The following is a 20,370-nucleotide window of genomic DNA, read 5'->3' on the forward strand; positions in this document are numbered from 1 at the left end:
GTCAAGTATTTCCTTGCTTGCACCACAAAAACTGAACTGGAAAAAGGAGTACAGACCATCTTAGGTGATGTCTCCTTGGACAGATAAAATTGCCTAATCAATCTTTTTGAACTCTCTTCTTGCATGACTAATACATTAAACTCCATAAATCTCCTTCCCCCAAAAAATCCCTTCTGAAATGTCTTTGGCCTCAGGTATCTTGGGTCATGTAAAATGAATTATCTTCAATAGGTATGCTTTTGTCTTTAAAAAGATTTATCACGTTTGCTAAGAGTCAGCAGTAGAGCAGCAAAATGTCTTCAGGAGTATGGGGTCTGACATTTACTATTATGTTAAAACAACGCTTAGAGGAAAGGAGAAAATTAAGGAGCAAAAATGGTGGAAAAGATCTATGCAGCATATCATCCGGAAAGTCAGATAAGACTTTGCAGTTAGCAAATAAATTAATGCCTGGTATGATGAGGGAGGACCATTTTAATTTTAAGATGCATATAAAGCCATCACATCGCAAAGCACTCCATGTACAGTGCACCAGTTTGCCTACTGCCCTGTCTTCTCTCATCTTTACTTTATTTGGTGTCCTTCCAGGGGAAGGGACCTGTCAGAGCCCAGAAGAGGAAACGCACAGGAGCCCCAGCACCGAGCATTCGCCTTCTCACAGGCTAACCTAGAGCTCAGCCCTGGAGGATGCAGTCCGCTCCCAAGCTGCACCTCAGCCTCTTCTTTGCTTTTTAACCCTAAACTGAAATGCATTTTGGAAGACCACATAGCAGGAGAAAACTTAAGATGCTGTAAAAGCATGGGAGGTCTGGGTTTACCCACGCTGGCAGGTCCTAGCTCCAAACCCTGCCAGTGCTGCAGCTGCTGGCCAATGCAGATGTCAGGGCACCAGCACAGAACCTGGAGGATCAGCATCATGGAAGTACATGCAACAAGAACACTGCAAATGCAGAAGTAAGACTGTACAAGGCTTCTGCATATAAGAAGAATGAAATTGAGAGCTTGAATTGGAAAGAGGTGGGAGTACATGACAAAAAGGGAAGGGAGGCACAGCTCTCAGGCATGTACAGGCTTTGAATGCAGTTCCTGATGCCTTGGAACAATGTCCCCACCTGGCTCTGTTCAACAGCCTTCCATACCCAAGTCTTATGACTGGGGGAGCAGGGAAATCCAGTGTCATTTTCACTGAATACCACAAACATCTCTGGGGTTTTATGTTCTTTTAGCAGAGCACAACCTTCCTAGCAATAAAGTGTTTTTGCCATCCCTGTGGGAAAACTTCCCAAATGTAATGAGGACACCATTCACTGGGGGGAAGGAAGAGCTTTAGTTTGCCGGTGCTGGATCTATGAACTTCCTCTAGAGTGACAGCACTAAGCTCCGACAGGCTGTGACAGATCTGACTCCATGGGTCTAAATTAAGAGTTAGGGCATCATGTTTCTTGCACTGACTCTGGGTCCTACCTGCCAAGTTCAGGAATAGCAGAAGAGGAGAGTAAGCAATCTGAAAGCAAAATTGGAAAAGTACCACCTTGGAAAATGGGAACACGAAAGCCAGCAAAGACTGAGTCATGCAAGGAGATAAAGAGAAGGCAAGGCTAGGACTGCTTAGAGATGCAAAAGTATGACCAACCCCACAAGCATCAAATCCTGTAAGGGCTGGGAAAGTGAAGAGATGTAGAGTGGGACAAGGGGAAAGGAAGGACAGACAGAGCAGGTCTGAGGCTTTAACAAGAAAAACTGGGTCTTGCTGGATAAGCAACTAAGTGACAAAGACAGAATTGGGGAAGAAATAGGCAGGGCAATCAAAACTCCAGATTTGCCAGGATTTGCCGGGCAGGCACGCTTTCTAACATAAGAGGGTGTAACAGTAAGGGAGGGGTGAGGCGGGTGAACAGGGTCAGAAAGTAGGAGCAAAGAAAGTAAAGAAAACAGGGCAGAAGAAAACTGTACTTGCAGGGTCTAAAGTGGGACACAGACTCCTGAATCTCTCAACATCCCTATCAAGTTTTCTAGAAAGCTTCTAGAGTTGCGAGTGCAAGTATCCAGCCACTATGCTATGTAATTATCAGCTGAAGTGTCAGAGGTCTGTATGAAAGACCTAAAAGTCCCATGTAAATAGATACAGATTGAAACTACTTAAATTTGGAAAAGTCAAAACTAGGGTTGATTGCAAAATCTTTGTTCACTCCCCTTTTACCTATGTGTAACAAATAACGTATGGTTAATGGAGCAGTAAGTTATCCTGTAGACCTGAATTCAAACTATACTTTTAGCCAAGAGTTCCCCTGTAACTAATCAGAATCATTTAAAGCACAATTTTACAGGTAATCACTAACTGTGTGCCAGATTAAGAGACTTCCTTAGATCATTAAGCCCAGTCCTTGCTGACACAGGCATCATCTTCTTGAAGTCCCTTCTCTATGCTGATCAAGCTCCATCTGAAAACTAAGTAGATATTTTACATGGTTTGCTCGAGTTTGCAGGAGAGATGAGCCCTCTGAGCTCTGTCATAAGACTCAACAAGAGGTCTGGTTTATAAGAAGATATTACAGAGAAGTCAAATCCTCTGGATAATCTAACCAAAATCTCAGATTGGGCATTCAAAATTAGTAGCTACTTTTGATATTTACCATTATTTGCAGTGGTTGTAAACACAGAAGATAGTACTTTTGCGTTGCAGAAAGGTGTTCTGAAAATATATCCATTAATACCTATGAACTGGTAAGTGTTAATGAAAAAAGGATAGAAAACGCAATTTTACAGAGTTTGAAGAGCATACATTAACTATCCATACAACTAGATGCATTAATTGGTGGGCTACACAGCTAAATTGACTCCTGAAATTAGACTGGACAGAGCAATGGAAAAAACATACAATAAGTAAAAACATCACATGGCTTAATATAAAAATACACTGAACTGCTCTGTATCAATATTTGTTTGAATGCAAACTTCTCTATTGGTTAAAGCTTGGTAAAATAGACTACTTATCTAACAATTTTTATATTCTTTAATTTTAACAAAATATCTTTACTACACAACCACCGTAAGCTTGTGAGTTGTAATGCAAATGGCTCTGCTAAGGCAAAGATTTCTACAGCGAGCACTGAGGCTTGGCTGAGTACATTTATTGACCTTAAGACTCAATCCACTTTAAATGGGCTTGTGCCTTCATTTCAAAAAATATGTGCAAATAAAATGCATTTTGTTATAGCACAGTTCAAATGAAGAGCACAAACACAAGTTAGCATACTGTGAACTAGAGCAAGAACTTCTATCTCACTGAACAGGTGCCCGAAGCAGATACGGGTACCTCACAGCAGACTTGAGATTCTTACTGTGTTTTGCTCATCTACCTATTCTCTGATGAGAGAAGGGAAAGACATTGCTCTCTTTCTAGATCCTTTGTAAAACCCTATTGAATTGATTTAAATCAAGTTCAGTGATTTTGAGTACATTATGCAATTGCAATTTTAGGATATTCGTATACCAAACTAGTTTATAGAGGCTCAGCTGCTTACTTTTTATTTATGTGTTTACATAAAGGGCAACTACAATATAAATAATGTGGAAGGACAAGTAAAATTCTTGGAGTGAACTTTGCAAATTCCATACAAAATTCCTCAGTTACCATTTTGTTTTCTGCAATGTAAGTCAGATTACATTTACCCAGTCTCTAAACCCTCTCTATCCTACGAAGCAGCTGAATCAATCTAGTTCACAGAAAAGGAATTTTAAACAATCCAAATGACTTGGTAAATGCAAAAATGTCAGTAAGACTGGAATCAGTCTCTTTACATTTTCAAGGCACAGTTGAAACTAGACTTTCTTACATGAGGTGATTTCTACTTAACACCAGCAATTTCCTTGCAATCTGAACATGCCAGTCTTCATAAATCTGCATCTTGTCATGGCAAAATAGCCATGCTCAAGTTTGAATTGGACATGCAGTAGTCAGGAGTATGTCCTTTTAAATGAGTCTCTTTAATCATTAACACAGCTTTCATAGCTTCAGGTGGTTTAATGGGCCATGAAGTTACAGAGTTACTTCAAATCCAACCAGTATCTGAACATACCCTGGGGCAGGGAAATCCAGGAGCTACGCAAGATCTGTCCAAACACATAGTATAAAAGGAAAAGCCACTTTCTAAAATATATCCATGGGTGTACGAGTATAAAGACTGAAAACAATTTTACCTATTTCAATACAATGTCCATAACACGTACAAACAAGTCACATAGCACATTCGCATTATCACTGTCATTTCCATGTTCATGCCATCTTTATGCCAGGGTAAGTCTCTACAAACAGGCCTTCCTTTCTCACCACATTTTCACTCCTTACACAATCCTGCCCTGCCTAACCCTCCTCCCGCGAGAACACCTTTCCTCTTGGCAGCAGTCAAAAGTGAGCGTAGAGCAACCAGTTACAGGTACACACTCCTCCCCTAAAGAGCAAACTCGCCAAGTTTGCATTGGACGGAGAGTGCAGGATATCAGCTTTCAACCCAAACAAACCTAAGCCAAAGTGAATCAACCAAGGCCACAAGCCTTGCATTGCCCAGTGTCCTGTTGCACAGGAAGGGAAGTAAAAATTTCTTACGTTGCTGACCAAGAACTTCAGAAGGGCAGCACTCCAGAGGCAGCCATTCATTGCTATAGCACTGTCATTGTTTTACTTAAAAAGAAAAACAAACCAACCCCCCCCCCCACACACACACCCTTTCTTCTATATTTATATCTACTTTCAGAATTTCACATGCATGCCCTTTTTCATTAAGGGGGAGCAAACTAGTAGTTATCCCACTTGCAGCACCATGCTGGCTAGAAAAAAACCATGAGTTTCCCCTGATAATAGCCCACATTCTTTCACACATTCAAACTATAAAGTAGGGAAACTTCCCATAGCCACCGCACTCCTAAGCAAAGTGTTGTTTTTCACTATCAGCAGAACAGCATAAAAAGCAGGCTTTAAATAGCATCCCAAAGCAACCACCACTTCGTTTCTCATCCCAAACACAAAACAAGATCCTCAGTAAGTTTCAAGTCAGTAAAGAGAATTAAAACAAGAAACGAAGCATGAGAGCCAAGGAAAATTTAAAATGAGCAAGTAGTTATACAAAATTTCACAGTCAGGACTCATGTAGCAACACCAGGTGGCTTCAGCTGGAGGTTTGCAAAGTATTTTGGATGAGCAAAGCTGACTCAGCAGCACTGACAGTAAACACAGCAACTAAGATTCAAAATCTGCTGCAATGCACTGAGAAAACTGCATGTAGAAATAAACAGTATAAGGCAAGAGGACCAAAACCCAAACAAACACCATCATGCAAATAACTGTATTTTAATATATTAATGAATAGCATCTTTCATTTTTTCTTAAACAAGACATATAATATCAAATGTTTACGTGCATGGGGCAACAGAGAGTGAACAAACATTACAGTATTTTATCTGTTTTCATTACGCATTTTGACACATTTTACTAGGAGTATTCTACAAGAGTAAGAGCAAAGTATATTTAACCAATATTGTTCTAAACAATGAATCAAAATAAAGTAGTACTTTCAACCCATTGTTACCTTGGAAAACCGAGCATTTATCCATTTCGTAAAGGTCTTTTTCTGTACATCATTGTGTTCATCTGGAGAGAGAAAATAAGAAGAAAACAATGAGTGAAAATGCACTCTTCTTAATCCTAGATTGCTCAAAACGGGTCATATTAAACCCTATCCTGACTCAGTGGGAGAATTTTTTGCCTAACCTGTCAATAAAGCTGTTCAAACCCCTACAAGACTTTGGTACTTGCAGAGTCACACAAATGTTTCAACTTTGCTAGCAACCACAGGGCTCCTTTGCATTAAAGTCAGCCTCACAGCACCTCCTGGGCAGGATACCAATGCATTAAATTCACAGGCTTCCCATCTGGTGAAAAGCAATCAATGAAACCATGGACTTTTAATCAGCAGACTTTGTCAACACCTTTTTGCCTGGATGCATTACTCCAAAAGCTGCTGAGGTCCTTATTCAAGCTTCTGATGCAGATAATAGCCTCCTTCAGTACACAGCACAGCAACGGCAGTAGCAAAGCTGCTGGAACAACCCTTGAAGCACTTGCATCCTTACCCACCCTCAGCCTTGTTTCACACCTGGGTTAGGAACCATGTTAGTGATCAGTCACGGTAAGTTCAGCTATACTGTGGGAAGGGCTCAGCAGCCCTTTCCTTTCAGCTGCCCTTACTGGTGTGACACCACAGTACCACCACCTCGGGTCCAGGAGACAGCCAGAAGGACCCAGCAGGACCAGGAGGAAGGATGGGCAAGCACCTACAGGTCAAAGCCGAGGGAGGAGCAGTGGCCTCCAGCTGTGCAGAGAGAAGATGGCTTCCTAGGTTGTTTAAGGAAGCCACTTGGGAGTCACCTACAATTTTACAGAGTCTGTCCCACTAACCCAGGCTGAGTCACCTCCAGCACAGCTCTGCCTATACCACAGGACACCTCGTGGGTAAATTGCACTGAGCAGTGCTAAGGGCGAGACTATGCCTCATCACCTGCACTTAAAGGACAGTGAATTACCTGCTGACAACAAACCAGGCAAAGGAAGTTGGCCCACCATGGATCTTCAGGCCTGCTTGCTGCAGCCCAGAAGACGACACACACATGCAGCCCGTAAAAGGCTTTACCCTCCAAATCCATGCAGCAGACCACAACCAAGGTAGGCAGTGCCTTCCACCAGCAAACTCAGTTTGACAGCTGCAGCCCAGACCATCATCTCCAAGAGGCCTTCAAGACTCCAAGAGCTTCTTGACAGACCAGCCTCAAGATCTGCTTCAGGCACTTGCAGCACACTGCTGCCTGGGATGCTCTCCTGCAGAACTCTCTTAGTAGCAGCTGGCACCAATTTTTCCAAGCCCCTTACCACAACAAAACATACACACCACCATGCCATTCAGACCATCTGTTCCTGCACTAGGATGAAGCCATAGAAAAAAAATGGATTGAAACTCAAACGTTCCACTTCATGAAATCATGAAAAGGAAAAAAAAAAAATTAGTCTGACAAGATATCAGATTATGATTAAAAGGCACCACTTAAAAGATCATATGCCTCAGCAGCAATTGACACTGTTGTACAGTGAAGTTTTACCTACAAAACCCAGATGTTTATTAAAAATTTTTAAAAAAAGAAAAAAAAAAATCACAGAATGCTACCAGAAGATTCCTTAGGTAGATGACCTCAAAATTTCTTGTTTCTGACTAAACATGCATCTGAAACTGATGCCATTCATGTCTAATTTATCTAGCCATAAATCTGTTACACACAGGCTACTAGAGCAGTGGAACAAATGACGAGGTGTTTTTTACCTAACAGACATGAACAAGGAGTAGCAGCTATGGCTCAGTCCAAGCAAGAGAAGAAGTCACATTGGTGAGAAATGAGATGTCATGAGAGTTAAAAGACTTAATAAGCTTTATGAAAATGTTCGTATCAATTTAAAATAAAACCTCAGTTCTGGGGTCCTTTTAGGCTACAGCTGAAAAACCTACTTAGGGCACGCCAGAGCGCACATTTGCTGCAATGTGGCAGCCAGCAGCCATTATTTCACCCTTCTGTGCCTCTCCTCTTTGCCATCTAAAGCTGATCCAACACAGCCTGCTCCTCAGTCACACCTCAAGGTCAACCAGAAATCAAAGACAGCCCAACACAGAAAAAATTTTTCTGAAAGAGATTCAAGATACCTACCATACATGCACAGCAGGCCATGCTTAAAACAGCTCCTTGAAATTCAAGGTGTTGTTCTGGGGGAATATAGTTACCTGAAAAATCTCATTAACCCTGCTCTCTTTCCTCAGTGAAACAGAGCACCTTGCCATCAAAGACAGAAAGGATCTACCAGCAGGATACTCAGTGCCAAGCACCCGTCTCACAGGAGACTGAGAGGGTCAAGATTTAAACTTCAAATATACTGAATACATTTACCCATTTTTTCCCTCCAGGTTTGTTTTTTTTTTAATTAGGAGATAGGAACGGACTAGATTATTAACTGCCACTGTTGGACCAAAAAGCTAGCGTTGTACAAAACTCAATCCCTGACTCTGTCCAACTCTTGATAATGTTTTCCATTTACATTAGTTGCAAATACTATTTATATTGAATGCATTGAGATTTAAACATCCTTCTCTCTCTTTAAATATCATTCAGTAACCTCTGTCCCTTTTCTGCCAACAACCCCAAGTACGTACCTATGTACCAGGATGCTTTCCTAAGGCTTAGTCTGCCTTTTTCCTTCCTTAAGCTTCTCTGAGAATCAAGAGTAACCCCAAAGTTCAAGGTCTCACGTTCTTTTAACATACGACCTTCTTAAGATGATAAAGGCGAAGCACAAAGAGAGGCCAAAAATAGTTGTATTGACTGTGTAAAAGGATAACAACAGTTATGAAAAGGGTCATGGATTTATAAATCCTGTGTGCTAGGAGCTCTACATGCCCCACTCCTGGGGGGCTCAGCCCCTTCCCTTCATGGGCACACCCACAGCAGGAGATGACAGCTCATCTCAGCATTACACCAGCCTCAGCCTGCCAGGACTCCATCAGCAGGCCTTGCTCCTACAGCTGCTCCCCCCAGACCTCAGGTCCCGCTTGCGTAAGTGCTCCTGCTATGTGTACTGCAGTAGCATACGTAACATTTACTAAAAATCCAGCCTCTTTTCCCTCTTTTCAAAAAGAGGGTTTCCTAGGGAGAGGGGAAAAAACCCAAAAACCCAACTAACAAACCAAAACACATATGACTTCGATAAACACAAACTACTTAGTTTTTAATGCTAAAAGAAAGAATATGAATGTACATACCCCTACTATCCCTTCAGTATCAGAGCATCCTTTCTACTTCAGTTAAGCAAGGAATCAGAACCCCCCCCAACTCCCATCTTCCCAAAACATCCTGCTCAGTTATAAAACCCACAGATGACACTTGCCCAGTCAGGCTCTGCTTTCATGTTTGGTTCATAAAAGCCTCTGAAACCAGGGTTTTTCTAATTGGCCATTACAGCTAGGGTTGTGTCAAGCTTTCTGCTGTAAATTCCTGGAACTAAATTTGTAATTGAAATGCTGGTGCTTTGTTAACAACAGTGACAAGTTATTCTATCCCTCAAAATTAATTTTCTTTAGATTCCTATGAGTCTGAAAAGCTAACCCCCGGAGGCTGACGTTATGATTTGGATAACAAATTAGCCACATTCAGTAAAACAAAAAAAACCAAACCAATATTACCATTCAGCAAAGCACACGGTACTCCAGCCAGTCAACTCCTCACACAAAACTATGAAATACAAGCATTACAAAAAAACCAAAACTAAAAAAGAAACCCTGCACCTTATTCCCTGGTGGCGTTTCCCAACAGCAGACACCATGAAAAACAAGACACCACAGACGAGTAATGAGGACCACCTCCTGGTTCTCACTGTGAGTCTAAGCTAAATTATATTTACTTCACAATAAAAATCCCCCAGCAACTGATAACTTAGAAGAAGGCATCCTCACAACTGAAGCAATATTAAAATAGCTGTTTCCATACCTCCCAGCAAAAGCAATCTAACATGCCACACTGCCGGTCTCAGCACATTGGAATGATGTTTAAAAGGAAGCTAGAGAGAAGAGCAAGCTCTCAGGAGACAGAAATAATGCTGCGGCACAGCCCACGCTGGTCAGCCAGTGACCCTGCTGTTTTCACAGGACGACAATGCCAAACCAAGAATTGGAGGCAAAGTGTCCTGACACCTATGTGGGGCTGCTCCAGAGGGTCGCCAGGTCCTCGCAAGTCCACATTTCATTCCAACAGTCTGCAATGGTTCCCTAACATCTGGTCAAACCAAGCAGCATCAGCTCCCACTGCAAGACAGCCCTGGGAAGCCTTCATGCATGATACAAATACATTTGGGCACATATTTCACAAACTGCCAGTGATCACACACCAAGGTTTGAAGATGGAAAAGTTTCTGCCAAAATCTCTGGTTAGAGCGAAGGGTTTCAGCTACCAGCAAGTGCACTGTGAGGAAAAAAACAAACCTCAAATAAAGGTATCATGAATACCTCTACAACAATAGACAGTGGATTGGATTATATGCACCCCGTAGATATCAAAGGACAAACTTCACCCACAGGGAGAGGAAGATGCCCTCGCCATCTCCGAGGTCCCTACCAGCAAGACTGGCACATGGAAAGAGAAGAGAAAGGCAGGTAACTCCTGCCCAAAATCTGGTGATTAAGATGTTTCTAAGCATACAAACAGGAGGGCACTTCAGAAAGAGATCGAGTAAAATTACAGGCACAAATAAAAGGTAGGAATCACAAACCAGATTTACTACAGCTCATTTTGTTACAAGCACAGATTAGGTCTTTGCATTTCTGAGCGGTTACAAAGAAAACAGAATTGCTTTCTGCAAGTTGGTGTTAGCCATCTGCTCTTTTTTCGCTACCCAAATTAGAACTATTATTAGGCTCACTAGCATTTGTGGAGGTGATTCACAGGATATAAGGTCAAAGGGATCATTGTGATCATCTAGCATAATCTCCTGCATAACACAGGAGCCATCCCCACAAAAAGCCCATCTGCATACCAGAAGGAAGCAGAAACACAACAGATGTCAGAGACCCTGCACAGGCCCAAGTAAGCAATATTGCTTGGGCAGAGAAGGAAGCCAAGCCATAAACTGTATATACACAAGTGTCTCTCTCTGCTAGTTATGGCAGAGTTTCAAATCAGGCAGACATCACAAAAAACCCTGTTTGAACATCTTCAGGAAACAATGTTCATGGCACAAAAGATGTAACATTTTGTTCTCTGTGACAGGCAGGTAAAGACAGAAGCACTCTGCAAAGTTCTTACAACACTGAACTTCTGCCCCCTCATATTCTAGAATCTTTTATTCCAACTCAGCTCAGCCAGAGGTTTTCCCATCTTCCTTTTCCAAAAACCCAAAGGCTACAGTCCCAAATCCTCCTCATCCCCTATTCTCTGTCTTTTCATTCCCAAATACTAAAACCTTTCCTGATCTATCCCTTCAGAGCTGCCCATCTTTTTCCCAGGCTCCTCCGTCGATATCACCCCACCTTGTCCCAAATCTCCGTCCGTCACAGTCCATCATCATTCCTGCTCTAAACCTCTCTAGGTCAACATCTTTTCACAAATAGAAGCCAATTCCTGAGACAAACTAATACCTGGCTCCTCCATACTACTACATGTTCCAATTTCTTAAGAAGTAGATTAATAATGCTTGGCTTCCTATATATTAGTATATGCCCCACCAGTACCAGCTCCTCCCCACAACTTCTCTGGCCTCTCACTGCAAGCTCCCACCCCATCCCAGCACACAAGGTACAGGCCATAGGTAGTTGGGTATGTACCAGGTTGTACCTCACATGCAGACACTGGCCATCCATCCATCAAGCAGCAGGAGAGACACCTATACATTTTTAAAAAAAAAAAAAAAAATTTCTTCTTTAGTGGAGGCACTGCATTCAGGGCCTCTTCTTCCAGCCACTGATTTTCACACAACCTGTAGCTATTTAATTAGCTTTATGACATGAAAATTGGATTACATTTCCCACTAGTTAATCCAAATTGGACCAGTTTTGCAGGGAAAAAAATTGAAAGACAAGCATAATCAGAGTATCCTATTTTCCTCATGAAAATAGATTAATCAACAGATTTCAAAAAAGTGTACGCTGTTAACATCTTTTCAAAAATTACATAAATGCTATTTAAATGTTTCTGCAAGCAAGTTAACTAAGTATCTCCCGATACAGACCACAGAGGTGCCATTTCAGTGACAACAGCATGCAGACTAGAGTTATTTAAAAACAAATGGAATTTATAACCCCATGGAATTCAAGTCTTTCGTGGCAGTCCAGTATATAAGACGACATTCATAACATAGCAACTTCAGCAGCTGAGTCATGCAAAGTCATGCAAAGGTATTAGCTTTCTGGGTTTGATTGCCTCAGATGTCTGATGGTATTTAGAAATCTAGTCTTAAGGCCAAAAAAAACCAGCACATGTACAATTGTATTTCATCCATGGAAAGTAAAAAAAAAAAAAAAAATTTTTTTAAACTTTCCAGTGCTAATAAACTCAGAAATTAAGTAAAGAGAACAGTAAAGAACTGTCTTTAAAAAGCTATAACACTCTCTTTGTCACTTGGAAGATTTCCAGACCCAAAAAACCCTCAAACACAATGAACATGTATAGTTTATATAGCTGATGCAATCTTGTAGCTATTATAATCAGTGCAATATTAATAAAAGTCTTCTAGCAGTTTCATATGAATGCCTCAAGCCATCTTACAAGTATTAAGCAAGCTTTACCACCCATATGAATCCACCACTCTTTGCATTGCTCCCAAGAAGTTTAATAAAATTTTGCATTAAAGTGTTTTCACAGAAAGTACAGCATGGCAGAGGCCAGAAGGCACCTATGGAGATCATCCATCTAGTCCAATGCCCCCAGTCAAAGCAGGTTGCCCAGGGCCATGTCCAGTCAGATTTTGAACACCTGCAAGGACAGAGACTCCACAACCTCTCCGAGCAACCTGTGCCAGTGTTTTAAGTAGAAATGGAGTTTCCTCTGTTTCAGTTTGTTCCCATTGCCTCTTGTCCTTTCACTGGGCACTGCTCAGGAGAGCCTGGCTCTATCCTCTTTGCACCCTCCCTTCAAGTATTTATAACTTTTGGTAGCATCCCCCTGAATCTGATCCTTCTCTTCTCCAGGCTGAACAGTCCCAGCTCTCTCAGCCTTTCCTCATAGGAGAGATGCTCCAGTCCCATAATCATCTTAATGGCCCTCACTCCAGTATGTTCATGTCTCTCCTGTACTGGGGAGCCCAGAACTGGATCGAGTACTCCAGGACCAAGTACTCCAGGTGTGGCCTCACCAGCACTGAGTAGAAGGAAGCACATCCAAGAACATGCAGCATGCTCATGGTAAAGAAAAGGAATGAAAGAGAAAGGAAGCAAGCTCCTGTTTCACAAACTTGCCAGCATCTAAAGCTCAACAAGTCACTTGTTGAAAAGCTGCTCACTAACACAATTTCACTTCACAGACTATGTACTGGAAAGCTTCTACACTCTTCTGGGGCCAGTTTATAACCACAGACTAACACATTGTAATTCTTCACAACCAAGACTCACACCAAGTCATGTTACCCTTACAAATCCCTGGACAGGCAATCCATGGAAGACGGGGGGGGGGGGGGTAAGCCCAAATACAAAGTATTTCTCAACTCCAACTGTTGCATACTGATCCCAGCAACAATGTTGAGCCCAGCCTTTACAGAAATAAAATAGGCAAATAAAGTTGAAAAAAGCATAAATTGTTTATTTTGTTTCCAGACAGGCTAAGTCTGAGCTTCATTAGCTGTTCCATTATTTTGTCAAGGATCAGTCACCCTGATGCCTGGAAATTATTTACTTCAGCCTATTAACCTTTGTAATTACCAAGATGAAACCTGAAATGTAGAAGGTTTAAAGGAAGCCCCTAAAATTCACAAGGTACAGTGGTGCTCTAAACATAAAGGAGAAGGAAGCAAAAAGAATGAATAGGATGACCAAAGAATTTAAACCAAAAATATTTGTTAGCGCAAACCATACCAAATACTCTAATTTCTAACCCTAAAATACTCCAGCAAGCTCTCTACAGAAACAATCACCATAACTTAACCTGCTCTTAGCTTCACATGACCTACCCAAAGTATGCTAAGTGATTCGTACTGTCACCCAGCCCTAGTGAGAAAGATTAAGCAAAAGGCAAGACCATTTCTTGAGAAATTGAATATTTCATTTCCCAGTCACATTCCTTTGCTGGGCAAGGAAAAGAAATACTGCACCACTGGGGAAGGGGGAACCTTTGTGCAGAAAAACATGATGCTAAGCAAAGCTTTGAACACACTGTCCATGAAGAAATTACTATTCTTTCTGTAGAGGCAAGAAGAAACACAGTCATAAAGGTGTCTTACCCAATTCTTGTATTTGGTGAGACACCTTAATGAGGAAAGAATAAAAGAGAAATTGGAGTAAAGTGTTATGAATGGTCCCTTCTTATGGCTTCTGGCAAACGTAAGAATTTTCTTCTGTCATTTGATCAGAACAGCAGTAGGTCAAGGCACTGCTAATCCTATATCCTAAACTCCTGTTTCCTTCTCTGGCTTAGTCATTAATTAGGCCCCAAAGTTGAACCCCCTCCCTGATTAATTTTTCTGAAAGTACATAAATTCCATTTGACAATTGCAGGATAAATATCTGGAATGTATTAAAATAGGTATTTATGCAATCAAGCAAGCCACTGATCACCACCAGTGTGAGCCCACAGAAGACCTCCCACTTCAGTACAGAAATCTCGTGACCGAAACTGGAGAAGATACCGGAACAGAGCAGTCAAAAGTAGTGCAACCAAAGTTCAAAGCCTGTCAAGCCTTTCACAGAACCTGAGCCAAGGGATTTCAGCAGCCAATTGCTTAGGCAAAGGATTACATGTACACTTTCCAATCCCCGTGCTTTTGTTATTTAATGACCAACTTTTAAGAGGACTGTGATGGAACTTGTGCAAATGTGGGGTTTGAGTACTGTCACTTTAACACATCAAATGGTTTTGCGAGGGCATGTAAAATCTGGAACAGACACATCACCTTTACCTTCCTAGGAACTGGCTATACAAAAAGAAAGATCACCTAATGAAGGTCTTATGGAAGACGTATAAGCATATGGTATCTAGCTGTGGACACCACCACAGCTACCACACTAGGCTAAACCTAGCATAGCCCTCCTTATGGTAACCTGCTCCCCTGAGCAACCACTGCTAAATCCAACAGAAGCTGTGAATCCAAGCACCCAGGCTGAAGAGATATATGTAGCATAAACCAGTTTATCGACCAATTTCAATGTTGAAACAGCCAACACAGAACATATTCAGAGACTAGTTCGGTAACAGTGTTCAAGACCTTTTAAAACCAGACCTGTGATGCAACTTTGACTTAACTAGATAGCAATGTTTTAAACTCAAATGCTTAGGGATTTCCCCTTATATAGAAGGCCTTTGCATCTTTGAATGACCTCTAAAATGAAAACAAGATTGCAACACAAGAAGAAACAGTGTGAGGTTTAGTCTGAAAAAAGTTTTTACCACCAATGGGCATAAGTCAGCATCTAAACACAGTCATACACTATTGATGTTTGCTGGCACAACCACATTGGCTTGGTATATGAAAAATGAACATGGACATCACTAATAACAAAACCTCCTCTGGCATGGCCAAAGCTGTGTCAAAGAAGAGCTTTTGCTGGCTTAATTCACTTATTTTGAGGAAAAGAGTATTAACTACATGGCAGATCAACTCTTTCTGCCAGTAAGAAAGGGAGGCTATACAGCAGAGCAAAAGCAAAATACAAAGTACAACCTCTGTAGCAGACAAAAGCATTTGATGCAATACAAAGTGATCATTTCCTCAATTCAAAGGTTTATCTTGAAACTCAGAGCATTTGGTCTGAGATATTTTAATCAATAAATATCCTTACGCCTTTCCAGTGTCATACTGGATTAAAAGTAAGATCAGCACTTAACCCCCACCCCACAAAAAGCCAGGACACAATCACCATTGCTAGGTCACATAATGCAAGGGGAAATGTCTTCTTAGGCTTTCCACACCCCCACCCTCACCCCACCCCAGAAAGAAAAATTATTTGCAAGTAGCATCACATAGTGTTTCTTACTATAAACAATTAGTACTGAACAAGTATTTCCCAAATCTCCCAAAAGAAATACATTGATAGAAACACAGCTAGAACAAGAACTGTGCTTAAAGGCAGGGATCAGCATGACATCCCAGTCTGAGGCTGGCTGTTAACACCTTATCTGCACATCCCCAGCTCTCCCATGAGCCAGCCACACATTAGTTTCTTCAGACCTGCCTATAAAAACACTCCCAAGTACCAGCCAACTCTGGTGAAGCAAAGCCCAATTGCTCCAACACATTTGAGCAGGTTGCAAAGGGTCTGGATTAATGTGTAATTGCTCAGAGGTAAAGGGTCAAATGAGGGAGAGAAAGGACATGGGGATAAGGCAGGGATGCAATCCCAGAAGCACACAGAAAGACTGGCTCTTTGTCAAAGAAAAGCAAAACTCTTATGTGGTTCCCCAAATGGGGTTAAAAGAAACTTGCTTTCTATTTAACATGTATTTGCACTTTTCCGAGTGAGAAAGCTACTACAACAAATTAACTTCATACACATTTACAAGAATTTAAAATTTCAAAGTCTCAATAAAATGATGCACTTAACTTATGGTAAACTACAAAGCTCAGTAGTAAAAAAACCCAGCAATACATTTCACACTCTTCAGGTTATGCAAATAGAAGTAACACCCTAACAGAAGTAACAAAAGGAAGATTATTATTTCTGAAACCTTAATATAACATTACCATCACAAAAAGAGCAAGTAGTATGAACAGGATGAAATACAACTACAAAATAAAATCACAGATAATCTCCTAAAGACACTGTAGTCCTCACATTGCTTGCCTTTGAACCTTTAGTTTTGAATACTACAAACTAGGTGTGGGGAGAAAGTGGGGAATGCATCTAGAAAGTACTTTTAACTCAATTTTAGATCCTCTTCTACAAATGTAAAAGAAAAAAAAGTTTCCTTTCAACTTTCTGCATTCTTAACTATCACAAGTAACTTCAGTACTTCTGCCGGTCTTATCTGCACTACACAAGGCGAAACTAAAAGCAATACCATTAATAAATTTTGCTAGCAGCTGTGACATTTCACTTTTTAATTTGCAGATGCACTCTGAGTTACCACCTGATCAATTCTAAGAGCACCACACACTGCCATCTTGATCTAAAAAAAAAAAAAAAGATATATATAAAGGAGACTTGTAGCAGCTCTGGTCATTCTCCATATGGTCTTACTGCAGGGTAAGAGGTCAGAGAACCTTGACTGAGTATATATTAGCCTTGAATCAGCCTTTCACCAACGTTTCTCCCCCCTACTAAACTCAGAAGGGCAGCACAACAAATCTGAAATACTCTGTGACTTCTTTAGCTCATTGGCAGGCATTTTCTCTTAATCCTACTCAAGCTCACAGTAATGTGAATTTGCAGTAATACACCGATGTAAACATTGGGCAAAAATTAGGTGATTAAACTGGCTGGGGATAATTAGTATTTTTGCCTTCAAAGACAAGCAGAGAGGAAGATGAGACACATGAGATGTTCAAAAAGTCAGCTAGCGTTTGGCTGCTTTGTAGTTGCCAAATACTTGTGACACTTAAAATTGTTATCATGCCTGCAATTTAGTCAGATTCCATTTCCCACCTACATAGGTCTTTAAAGTTGCTCCAATTTAACATATCATCTTAAACCATTATAATATGAATACAGTTGCAAACCTTAAACAGCTTAATATTAAACAGCTATTCCAAGATTTTTCTACAGCTGTTTATTCCTTTGGACAACAGTCCCAAAAACTGAATCAAAAAAACACTCAGCTTTTTTTAAGAAACACCACAAACATTTTCATCCACAACACAGTGACATAAGAAGTTTAACTTACATAATACGGATTAGATCTTCATATCTGAAGATCTCTAATTTAATTTGATGTCACCTACCACTTCTGATTTTCCACACTACTGCTATATTAAGGCTACTCTTTAAAAGTTAGAGTATTTTGTTAACCTGAGCACACAACCAAAGCAGCAGCACAAAAAAGGAAATAAAACTTCTTAAGCTGCAAAGGAGGAAGGAAAGGGAAACAGTAGTAACAATGTATGGAAGCGCATATGAACTCACACACACTGCTGCCTGACGCATTACAGAGCAAGCTGCAATATACTGTTCAGATTTCAGATGGTCCACCACTGACACATACGACCAGCCTGTGGCAGAAGTAGAGGCATTTACAAAACCCAAGTATTCACGAAGCCTACCACATTAAAGTGGCAAGGAAAGAATTCCTGCAACTGCACGCATGTCTGCAAGCTGGTGTAGCAGGACTAAATGCATTTTCAATGTCACAGTCACCTACCCACCTGCTACTTGCTCAACATTATCACTGTCCAATCAGTTTGGAAATGAAAATTCACATTTGAAGGGTAACTCAAGCAGCCAGAAGCTACACAGTCTTCCCTTTTTTATACAGTTATTCTACCAAATATTGCCATCATCCCACTCAATGTTACTCCGCCCAGCTAACAAGGGCTCTGGAAGTGCTTTTTAAGGCAGCAGGGACCAGAATATGGCTTCCTGGCCTTATCCTGCAGCACCTTTTCAGTCTAACTATGAACTGGCATGACTGGCTTCACAAGACGACTTTTGCAGACTTCTGTTTATTCAGAAACAGAATCCCCAAATTTTGTAGCTGACAAGTGAAAACTGAGGGAAAGGAAAGAGCGTAAAGGAAGAATCACCAGAGTGTCAAAGAGAGGACTTCTAAGGAGGCTAGAAAAAGGAATATATGTGAAGATTTTTGCTTTCAAAAGAACCGGCATGACTAAGAGCTGACTTGGCAACCTATTATGCTAGTTTGAATTTTGGTGCATTTAATTACAACCGTCCACATGCAAGAGGCTTGTCTCCATTCCTGCAGAGATAAGTATACAATAAAAAAACAAACCAACAACTTGCCAAAAACTAAACAAATAAAAGCTCAGAAGCTTTAGTCTTGTCTATAATCAGAGTCACATTGTTCCACTCTTTCTATTTATGTCACAACACTTCACTATTATTCCTCAAGTCTTTACATGGCTGCAAAAAGGAACAGCAACGAAGGGTGACTACCAGCCTTTTCACCCTTCAGATGCAGAATGTAATTTGGGCTCAGTAAGGGAACATTAGTAGGTGAGCCAGAACTCCAGCTGCCAAGCTGTACTACCTGCACCTCCTGGACATGAACATTATGGAAAAAACCCAGATATCTTCCAGAAAAGAATGAATTTCTACCTTTTATTTTCTACCTTTAGCAGAGTGGAAAAAGCCATACAAGAAAGCAGTATGTGAGGACACTCATTCTTGGAAGAAGAAGATGATTTACAAAAGATTAAGAGTGAGCAAGGATGAAACAAGTATGTTTGTATTTCTCATATCATCTCCAACCCTATGACACATGTTCATCATCTGGATCATGTCAATCTCCAAACCACGGGACAGCAGAAAGGGATTTGGGGAGGGGAAAAGATGGAGACAGAAAGCAGGTATCGGTTAAGAAACAAAGTCTTAAGAGTTAAGAGATAAATACAGAAGTGTCATATTATAGTAACATCAGGAAGAAGCAGATGAAACAAGAGGCTGAGAAATGGAAGATACTTATCAAAGAACTTCAAAGAGGTATTTAAGCATAACAGAAAAGGAGGAAAGATGAAGGTCGCACACAAAAAACACACTTAACAACATCATACTTGTGTGAAGTTAAAAACACACACCACATCACTTACCTTTACCAGGGAGCTTTCCCCCAAAAAGTATTTCTTTGACAACGTAAGTTACCATTTCGGAACTTTGTTTTAACTCTTCCTCAGCTGCACAGTTGGTTTGTTTCTTGGAAAGGTTAAGGCTCAATAATTCACTTATGCTGGCATGAGAACATGACAGGAGAATGAATATACAAAGACAGAGGAACAAGAAAAAAGCTTCCATAATTTATTAGACATGGGAGCACACTCTTTCACTGCAAAGCAGTTGATAATAAAACAAGTCAGAGATGATCTAGTTGCCTCAAAGGTCTTCAAGAGCTACTGCTAAGCCAGTAAAGCATTTCCCACAACACCTGTTGCTTTACTGGCTGGCTGAGCCATTTTACAGGAACTTCTACCAACTCTAGCATCAACTTTGCTCTGCTCCCACAGACTACACTATGAAAAAATAAGATGGCTACAGATTTATTCATAGTGCCACATCCAATTTTTAGTTGAACTGGGAGCAGCAGCTGTGGCAGGACTGCATGCTAAACTACTAAACTGATGGAAGAACACTTCTTTTTCTTAATCCCTCCAGACACTGATAATTTGTGTACACACTCAGATATGTTTGGTCCTGTTGTTTGGTTTTGGTGGGTTTTGGTTTTATTTTTCAAATGGCTAGAAGTGAGTATCTTCAGGCTAGCCAAATAGTCTCCTATAAATAGGAGCTCCTATAGATAAAGAGCATCTTAACACTGTCAAAACAATAGCTAATTATTTACCTGTGATGACTCTGCTGTGTGTAATGTCCAAGGATATTCACTAGGACAATGCTATTAGAACACATAGGTTTTGCCACCATGACCTGACTCACCCTCTATCACTCCAGAAAGTGACATTTTTAAGGCATGCAGTTTTGT

General features: G+C 40.8%; 1 protein-coding gene across 2 annotated transcripts in view; it reads right to left on the reverse strand.

Annotated features, from left to right (window-relative positions):
• The window catches only part of UTRN (utrophin), a 391,603-nt gene that overhangs the window by 327,279 nt on the left and 43,954 nt on the right, over window positions 1-20,370 (reverse strand). For both annotated transcript variants that reach the window (XM_052784810.1, XM_052784809.1), the window contains one exon: window positions 5,586-5,647. In XM_052784810.1, coding sequence (XP_052640770.1) covers window positions 5,586-5,647 — 62 coding nt within the window. The remainder of the gene's footprint in view (window positions 1-5,585; window positions 5,648-20,370) is intronic.

The sequence above is a fragment of the Harpia harpyja genome, chromosome 4 (genome assembly GCF_026419915.1).
Source record: "Harpia harpyja isolate bHarHar1 chromosome 4, bHarHar1 primary haplotype, whole genome shotgun sequence".
Taxonomy (NCBI): Eukaryota; Metazoa; Chordata; class Aves; order Accipitriformes; family Accipitridae; genus Harpia; species Harpia harpyja.